General features: G+C 34.0%; 1 protein-coding gene and 1 pseudogene across 2 annotated transcripts; both read left to right on the forward strand.

Annotated features, from left to right (window-relative positions):
- The first annotated feature begins 465 nt into the window (after nucleotides 1–465).
- LOC105800395 (uncharacterized) lies at nucleotides 466–4,760 on the forward strand. 2 transcript variants are annotated; one of them, XM_012631507.2, is made up of 6 exons: nucleotides 466–635; nucleotides 997–1,203; nucleotides 1,550–1,771; nucleotides 2,047–2,227; nucleotides 2,339–3,672; nucleotides 3,923–4,760. In XM_012631507.2, exons 1-6 carry the CDS (start codon nucleotides 599–601, stop codon nucleotides 4,555–4,557), a joined length of 2,616 nt encoding a protein of 871 aa, XP_012486961.1. In that variant the 5' UTR covers nucleotides 466–598; the 3' UTR covers nucleotides 4,558–4,760. The 2 variants fall into 2 exon arrangements, with proteins under 2 accessions (XP_012486961.1, XP_012486958.1); XM_012631504.2 differs by having other exon boundaries at nucleotides 2,047–3,672.
- Nucleotides 4,761–7,798: 3,038 nt separating this feature from the next.
- Nucleotides 7,799–9,417, forward strand: LOC105800396 (tetrahydroberberine oxidase-like; annotated as a pseudogene).
- The last annotated feature ends 297 nt before the right edge of the window (nucleotides 9,418–9,714 follow it).

The raw sequence follows: 9,714 nt of genomic DNA on the forward strand, positions 1-9,714 counted from the left end.
AATTTTAAATTAATTAAATACTAAGATATCGTCCAAATTGCTATATACGTAACAAAGTAAAAAATCATCAATTTTAAGTAAAAATAGATTTAAGAGATAAAAAACGAAAAATTAAATGAAAGAGTAAAATAATTTTTTAAACGCGGTATATTTTACTAAAATTTGTTAATTACACAATTAATACCTATCTTTAAAGGGTAAAAAAGCAATCATGGCCTTATAATTCTCATTTAATACAAAAAAAGGTACAAGCGCACATGGGGAACAGGATAATGCGTGATCACCATAAATTGTTAAAAGGACTCCATCACTGTTCCGTACAAGGTCCCTCTTATGAGTTAAGCCCCCCACCATTGAAACCGACAAACTGCGGTGTAAAAGTTCATTTTCTTAATTAAAAAACCCAATTTTTTGTTTTTTCTTTTCTTTGCTAAAAGCCTAAAACCCCATTGGACTTTTCCACACTATTATTAGCTTACTTCTTCAAAACCCTCAGTCTCCCTGTGTTTGTTTCAGTTTTAACTGTAGAAAAGAAAAGCAAACAAAAAAAAAAAAACCCTTTTCTTCATCTTTTTCTTCTTGTTTATTGTTCTTAGTTATGGACATTCAAGATCATGGGAAAAATCATCCCTCAGGTGTTTTTTTTTTGGTCTTTTTTTATTTTAATGTTTTTTGTCATTATTTTCTGGGGTGGTTGTAGTTTTTTTTTGGTGCTTTTTCTTGGTTACTCATTTTCCTGGAAAAGAAAAACATTTCTGGATTTTACTGTTTCTTGAAAAACTGCAACTTTTTCCCTTCATTATGCCTTTAGGGACTATTTTGTTTATGTGGGTTTTTTTTCTAGTTCTTCTTTTGGCTTCTAGTTTCTTATTTTTTTCTATTTTTAGACTCACATTATGTAAAAATATAACTGTCATTGTTTACAACGTTTTTTTTTCTTTTCATTTTTTCATATATTTTAAGGACTGGTTACTGAAATAAGCTTGAAATTTGCAGGGCATGAGAGCCATGGAGGAGTTCATTTATGTCACAAATGTGGATGGCCTTTTCCAAACCCACATCCAAGTGCAAAACAGAGGCGTTCTCACAAGAAGATATGTGGAACCATTGAAGGTTACAAGCTAATTGATTCAAGGGATATTATCACTCATTCAACTCCTTCAGATGAGGAACCGCTTTCAGATGAGTCTCATAAAACCCCCTGTAAGTTAACCAAGTTCCCTTTTCTAAGTGTATGAAAACAACACTCTTTGCATAAATGGTCCTTTCAAAGGTAAAAAGTTTCAATTTTGTGCCATATAAATGGGCCAGTTTGTTGTATTTTAAGGAGTTTTGGTGAATCTAGTTGCCCAGCTTCCAAGAGTTATGGAAAAATCCAAAACTTTTGAGCTCATTATGGTGTCTTTCAAAGGTTAAAACTTTAATTTTGATAGATATAAATAGGCTAGTTGGGGACAATTTGTTGGGTTGTAAGGAGTTTAGGGAGAAGAACAAGATTCCTTTTTTTGGTTGAACTGATGAACCAAATGTATTGGTTTGGTGAATCTAGGTGCTCAAGTTCCTAAAGTTGTGGAAAGCTGTAGTTTGGAGAAAAATATTGGTGGAATTGGAGCAATGTCCAACAAATCTGAAGATGACGTCTTTTCGGATGCTGCAATGGAATTTCAAGATGGTGGATTTGGTCTCGGAAGGCTGGACAGTTTCGATCATCCTAGCAAATCAGACAAGGATCTTACTCCCGTTGTATCTTTCAAAGATTGTGAAGACACCTGTAAGTTCTTTTATGACACACACTCGATGATGAATTGTTGTAGGTTACTTCAAGTGAGGTGCTGTTGTTAATGGCTTGTCTGAAAATTTTAACTTGTGTCTACAAGTAGTTGCTTTTGAAGTTAATGGCATATCTAATTTGCTTGTGGACAAATAATGTGAAGCTTATATTACACTAATGGTACCATCGCATGAATCTGGGGCTTAGTTTGGTTAGTTTATGCAGTCACTCTTAAGATGTGTGCACTGTATATTAATTTCTGGGTCATTTAACAGGTGATGTGATCCCAATCAAAATGGAACCTCTAATGGACGTCTTGGAAGAGAGTAGTAAAGTCGGTGGTGGTGATAAGATGGCAGAATACACTGTTAGGCAGGAGACTAATGCCGAAAAGATAGAAATGATGCTGGATGGAATTTCAGATTTGGGTCAGTTGGAGGAAGATTTTAGTGACAGGTTGGCTTCTAAAACATCCATTAATGAAAATGCTGAGCAAGAGAGTGATGGAAAGGGACACCTGGGAATTAATTTAGAACAAAATCTAACAGATGTTGTGGCATCAAACAGGGTTCATGCGTGTGTAACATCTGAAAAGACGGATGATATAACTCCTGAGACTCGGTTGGTTGATAGAGTAGTCAAAGTAAAAGAAAATGATGATAAATTGCCTCTCAACACTGTCATTAATGATCTTTCGGCTAAAGATGAATCCGCAAAAGATATTGATGCTTCTACATATAACTTTCAAATACTGACTGATGCAGCACAAGATTCAACTAAGGTGTGCGATAAAACAGAGAAGGAAAATGTAAGTGTTTATGCGCTAAAGCATGAGAGTTTTAAAGATCATAACACGGTGAAATTGCCTCAATCGAGGGCCTTAGCTTCTGAAGAAATAATAGTTGATGAGGAAGATGAAGTCAAAGACCTTGTTTCTCAGGAGAAATGTGATACTTTGTCATTAAAGCAGCTGGATAAAGACAATGAGGCAGATGCTTTGTGCATTCATGTTGCCGAAGACAGCTATAAACTTGGTGGAAATAAAGAAGAGCTTGTTGAAGGGAAAACTGATGTTATTCAGCTTGATAAAGGGTCTGATACATTGGGGTCTTTTGTTGATGATGATACAACTAAGAACAAGAAGGACCTGGAAGTCTGGTATCTCAAAGAAAAGCAGCCTGTTTTGGTTTCTCATACTGATGTTGAGTTAAATAATGCATGTGGCAGTGATGATATGGACGTTCCTCAATCGGGTAGAAATGGGGCTCATATAACTGAAGATGAGAACACGGGAAGAATTGATGATGAAAATTATGTGAAAAAGACATTAACGTCAAATGAATCTACAAACGGTTCATCTCTGTCCCAAACCAACCCATCATCGAACTTACTTGATGTTGAAAATTCTGCATCTGAATCTGTTAGCCTGCATCATGATTCCCCAGTTGCCGCCAAGGAAGATAATGATGAATATACAAGGGCCTTACCTGAGACTGAAGGCCCACACTTGAATAGGGCTTCAAACAGTCTCGATGACATGAAGGAATCCGAAATAAGTAGGGATATCAAGTTACAAGGAGAGTGTGTGGGCAAAGATCTTATGACTTCTGCAGTAAACAACATTGAAGGAAATGAGTTTGAGAAAACTTCACAGGACCAATTGAAGAAAGACTCGATACATTCACCATCATTTGCTGAGCCTACGGGTCGAATTTCTGCTGCTGTTGATGATAGCCATACTGGAGAGTCCGGAGTGGATGCTTCCGGGACTAGCACACTAAGTTTGCAAGGGGAGGCTGATAATGGCTCTATTAAGCCTCAACTCGATGCACCCGTAGGTGATGTTTCAAAATCAAGCAGTCACAATGATAGTTTGGATGGTCAGTGGGGATCTGTTTCGGGTATGTTAGCATCTTCTTGCTCATTAATATAAATTTATCTTAGCATGATGAAGAATTTCTAATCTGGCTTAACTAATCATTTATATAAACTTATATGAAGTTTAGAACCGTTCAATCTAAAGTAGGCTACTTCAGCTTTTAGGATTGATATCCATGTTTAACATTCACATCCAAGCCCGAGTAGCATGTAAAAGTGGACATTGTGTTCCAAGAATTAAGCTCATTTCTTTTGTTTTTGTGTATGGAACAGTTTTCTCGATGCAATCAGATAACCCGGCTGCAATCAACACTGAAAATTTATCACCAATTGGCTCACATCCGTTGTTGGAACCAGAGAAAGCCAACATAAACAAACCATCAGCAGTATTGGGAGAAAAACATTTCGATAAATCTGATGAATTCAAGCCACCATCTTTCATGACACTAGTTGAACCTGTAGGCAGCAACGAAAACGCCGCCGCTGCATCTGAAGTCCAGACAGCGCAGAATTCACAACATGCTGGCTGGTTCCCTTCTATTACTCACACGGCAAGTGAGTCACAAGGAAGAAAGAAGGAAGAGATCATAGCAAAAGTAAACAACTGGAATACAATGCAGCACACTCCATTGAAGAGCCTACTGGGTGAAGCCATTAATGAGACCAAACCAAAGTTCCCAAATTCCCCCAAGGCAGACCCAAGAGATGAAAAAGTAACGAAAGATAATGGAGGCATGGTTACCAAAGTTAGCTCAATTCTGGGACCTGAATCACCTGAAACTGAGCCAAGCAATGTGGAAAAATGGGATTCTCCTGCAAGGTATCAAGCTGATATTAAAAGAGAGAAAAGGAAAATGAAGGGTAGGCCACTCTGGACACAGTTTGTATGCTGTTCATCTGCAAATTAGGATAGGATCATAAATGCCTCTAGACATTATTGAGTGGGGGATTGCTTCTCAATGGCATTGTTTAATAGCAACTCTTTTATTTTTTTCCTTTTTAGCCTTGAATTTTTCTTATTCATGGGAATTTGTAGCTTGTAAATTATTTGGACAATTGCATTGTTTTTTTTTGTTGTTGTAGTACTAGTATATTCATATTATTTAGTATACTATAATTCATTGTATCTGGGTGAAAAAAACAATAATTTACAAGTCCAAACAAATTATTCAAAATGTGCCATTAATATATGCTTACAACACAAATTGGTGTATCATGGTATTAGTGTGGAGCTACTAATTTGAATGACGAAATAAAAGGTTAATCATTTAGCACCAACTAAATTTCTGACTTAGGCCCAAAACATAGTGGCCTTGGCCCCCCCTGTTTGGATGGTATAAATGCATATTTTAAATAAATAGAAAATTTGCATTTCTAGTCCCTTCAAAAAAAATAATTAATCTATTTAAGTTGTTTTAACCAAAAAAAAGAGCTTTGGACCCTCCAATTTTTTTTAATTTCATCCCGACGTCCCAAAATAAAATTTCTAGTTTCCCCCCTCCATACCAACTCTTCTTCTCCCCTCCAAAAAAACCCTAATGCGTCTCCAAACTTTATTCTTCTTTTATTTTGTTACAATTTATTATATCCTAAGACAACCTACTAATTTTGACTTCTGGGTGGTTTTTCTTACACCACGTTTCATCTTGTTTTTTATGTTTTTATAAATTAATCCAGCACAATTTTGAAATCTATTTTTCACTTGAAGAAAATAAAAAAAAAGCTTGTTTCTTATTGTTCAATAATTATTTTTTATCTCGTGCTAGGCACAGATGAAATTGCATATATCAATTTTAATATTTTATATTTACATTTTAAAAAGCGTATCAATAATAATATAATTGAGAAAAGTCGATTATTAACAAAAATAAACTATTTATGCATGGAAAATTGTGAATTATAATAATAATAATGTTGATGAACATGTTTTTTTTTTTGGTGAGTTTAGAGTAATTGTTTTATATAGATTTTGATGCATTTTCTTTTTAAATGCAAGTTAGATTTATGTTATTTTTATTTTAAATCGTGTTTTGCGTTGGCTATTTAGAGAATAATTTGTCTATCTAAACTTATTTCAGATTTGTATAATTTAGTAGTGTTTGAATTCAAAGAAAATCATATATCCATATCATGTTTGAGCTTTTCTTTTCGTGTTAATAATTTTATATGTCAATTTTGACACATTTGTGTATTTATAATGTCTTCATTCCATGTCATGTTTGTTTATTATTTTAATTTATTTTATAAATAAATAACACTTAGATATTTAAAAAGAAATTAAATTATAATATATTATTAAATAAGTTCTCATAGTTTTTCTTTTTACCTAAATAAGCCCCTTTCTTTTTTTTTCATGATGATTTATGATCTCTTTCCAATTATTTAATGACATTTTAATGATTTTTTTTACGTCATTGACACATAATTTTGGTAATTTTTTTACCCTGAGCCATGAACCTCGAACCTGAATCCTGAACCTTGAACTCCAAACCCAAAACCCAAAATCTTGAACCTGAACCCTAAACCCAAACCTTGAACTCGAACCCCGAACCTTAAACCCTAAACTTGAATTCGAGATTTAGAGTTCAAGTTTGGGGTCCAAGGTTAGGGTTCGGGCTTCAATATTTGAGTTCAAGTTTAAGGTTTGGGGTTTGAGGTTTAGGATTCTGGGTTCAAGGTAAAAGAAAAACCAAAATTATATGCCAATGACATGGAAAAATTATTGTAATATCATTAAATAACTGAAAAAGACCACGAATAATGTGATGGGGAGATTCTATAAAATAATTTTTCAAAAGAATAGGATAAATTTAATAGTATTATATATATATATGATTTTTCCTTTTCATGTATTTTCTTTTTCATTTCATTATAAATCAAATCAAACTAAAATATATATATAAAAGAATGCTTACCACATGGCAAGCAAATCATATATATATATATAAAACCTCTCTTTTCATCATTTCTACTCACCTCTTTAATTTAGTATGAAAAGTTAAAACATTGACTTAAATATGTAAAAATTAAAACATATATGTATTTGTTTTTCAATTAAATTCAATATAGTACCACGAACACATGAAAATATATATGTATGAAAATGTAAGTAAGATGTGGGAATAAACAATATAACATCAATAATAATTAATTTCATCTTTGACGGAGAATAAGAACAAACAAAGGGCGGTACAAATTTCACATCCCATAAATCTCTTCTTCTTTTTTATTTAATTATTTTTTCATTCTATTTTCTCTTAAGAGAAGCGGTAATTTTAATTTTAATTATTTTATTGTTTATATGAGATTAGATGACGAGGCTTTTTATACATTGTTGCTTCAATGAGTTTTTTGGACTGTTAATAGTGATTTTTTAATTCATCAAAGTTTATTATTGGATTAATTTAATGATTTAATCAATATCCGCAACTCCATTAACACTTTAGAAACTCATCTAAACACAATGTAGAATCATAACTTTCTAGCTCCTCAATTGCTTCCGTACAGTCACTTTCAGCCACCACCATGCCATATCTTCGTGAAAAAAAATCGATCCATAAAGTCATCGTTTTTCCTCTTCGATAAAAGGTTAGAATAAAAAATAAGTTAAATTTTTTGAAAGCTCCTATATTATAGAGATTGGATCAAATTAATCTCTCTATTATTAAATAAATCAATTTAATCATTGTATTCTTAAAAATTAAATAAGTTGAATTTATATATAATAGAATTAACATTTATTATATAAAAAAACTCTAGAATTTCTTTTGTCAATTACAATTCAATTCTTAACAAAAAATTGTTTATAAAATCATAAAATATTGTTAAAATATTAACTTTATTTTATAATAAATAATAATTTTTTTTGATGAATTATAATAAAAGACAAAACCCTAATAACAACACAATTAACGCTATTTAAACTCAAATTATACCTAAGACTGTGACCGCTGCCAATACACAACAATGATTTATATGTTATAAAAAATGGCGTAGACGATGGGCAATAATACATCAACAGGCTCTACTTCCTCCAAAAATCAAACTTGTACGGCGGTCTCAAAATATTGCATTACTGGGGATTCAGCTCTAAGATTATAAAAATGGAAACTTTTTTATGAAATCATCACATAGATAATCTTTTCAGAAATGGGTTTTCTTCACAGTTCATCATTGTTCCCATTTCTTCTGGTTTTTATCGTATCATTTTCATGGCCGATCACTTCATCAGCTGATATCTATGGAGATTTTCTTCATTGCCTTTATTCATCTTCCATTTCCAACCTTGTTTACACACAAATGAATTCATCATATTCCTCTATTTTGGAATCCACGATTCACAATTCCCCTTTCATTACTCCCACAAACCCTAAACCATGGGTGATCGTAACACCATTGCATGTTTCCCATGTCCTAGCAACGATCCGTTGCTCAAAAAAACATGGTCTCCAGCTTAGAGCTCGAAGTGGTGGCCATGATTTCGAAGGTGTTTCTTATATATCTGAATCTGAATCTCCTTTTGTCATCATTGATTTGGCTAACTTACGATCCGTTCAAGTTGATGTGGAAAATGAAGTTGCATGGGTTCAATCTGGAGCGATTATGGGTAAATTGTACTACGAAATCGCTCAAAAAAGTGGAACTCTGGCGTTTCCCGGTGCTCTTTGCCATGGGGTGGCGTTTGGCCGGTACATCAGCGGCGGAGGCTACGGTTTATTGTTTAGAAAATACGGTCTCGCGGCGGATAATGTTATTGATGCAGAGTTTATCGAAGCTAATGGGAGAATACTTAAACAGAAAATCAATGGGGGAAGATCTGTTTTGGGCTATTCGTGGCGGCGGTGGTGGAAGCTTTGGGATTGTCTTTTCATGGAAGATTAAATTATAGTTCATGTTCCAGAAACTGTAACAATGTTTTCAATAAGCAAAACGCTGGAACAAAACGCCACTCAAATTCTCCACCGTTGGCAATATATTTCATACAAATTCCCCGACGGAATGTACCCTTCGATCACGATATCAACAACGAACACCACCACCCAAGACGGCCGGAACTTAACGGTCGTCAATTTCAGCACCATGTTCTCGGCCGTGCAAATGAACTCGTCTCGTTGATGCAAAACATTTTCCCTGAACTTTGACTCACCTCTAAAGACTGCAACGAAATGAGCTTCGTTGAATCGAATCTCGCTTTGGGTTTGCTACCAAATCAAAACCTCGAAATTTTACTGGACAGGAATTACAGAGTTTCATTCCTCGTCGCCACCCCTTCGTTCAAAACGAAATCCGATTACGTCAAGAAACCAATCCCGGAAATTGGTTTCCAGGGAATTTGGTCTCAGCTTTTCGAACCGGAAGCAAGAGGGGCGACGTTGAACTTCGTGGCGTACGGTGGTAAAATGGACGAAATCCCGGAATCTGCAGTCGCTTTCCCACATCAGAAGGGAAATTTATACAAAATAAGTTGCAAGATACGGTGGCGAGAAGAGGATAATGTAAATTCTGAAAGATATATAGCTTGGATGAGGATACTTCACAGTTACATGAAGTCGTTTGTATCGAAATCTCCACGAGAAGCTTATGTGAATTATAGAGATCTCGATATCGGGAAAAATAATGAAGATGGGTATACGACTTATGCACAAATGAGTACTTGGGGTCGTAAATATTTCAAGAACAACTTTGATAGATTGGTGAAGATCAAGACAAAGATCGATCCTGAAAATTTTTTCAGGCATGAACAAAGTATTTCTCCTTATTTTGGTTGATTAAAGAAGGAATGTCTTTGTATCTATGAATTGAATTAAACTTTGAATTTCATTATGGAATGATATTTGATGTGTAATTAGTAAAAGTTGAAAAGTGACGATGATGTGATAAATCTTGTGCACAAGTACATTTTTATGTGCTTTTCCAGCATAATTCAATGAAATTGTTACATATTTATATGTTTATATCGCATTTAATTTTAGTATTATGTTTGTTATATCCCTACTCCAGCTTAGATACGTGACAACACAAGAGGCAGATATTTGTCAATAGTCTTTTGTTTTCTTCTCAGTTAA

This window comes from Gossypium raimondii, chromosome 9 (assembly GCF_025698545.1).
Source record: "Gossypium raimondii isolate GPD5lz chromosome 9, ASM2569854v1, whole genome shotgun sequence".
NCBI lineage: Eukaryota > Viridiplantae > Streptophyta > Magnoliopsida > Malvales > Malvaceae > Gossypium > Gossypium raimondii.

Bases quoted from the DNA above. Each gene is read 5' to 3' on its own strand.
- LOC105800395 (XM_012631504.2), top strand. From the start codon at position 599: ATGGACATTCAAGATCATGGGAAAAATCATCCCTCAG. The intron at 1,204-1,549 runs GTAAGTTAACCA...TGGTGAATCTAG, and splicing joins TGAGTCTCATAAAACCCCCT to GTGCTCAAGTTCCTAAAGTT. The intron at 1,772-2,046 runs GTAAGTTCTTTT...GTCATTTAACAG, and splicing joins CAAAGATTGTGAAGACACCT to GTGATGTGATCCCAATCAAA.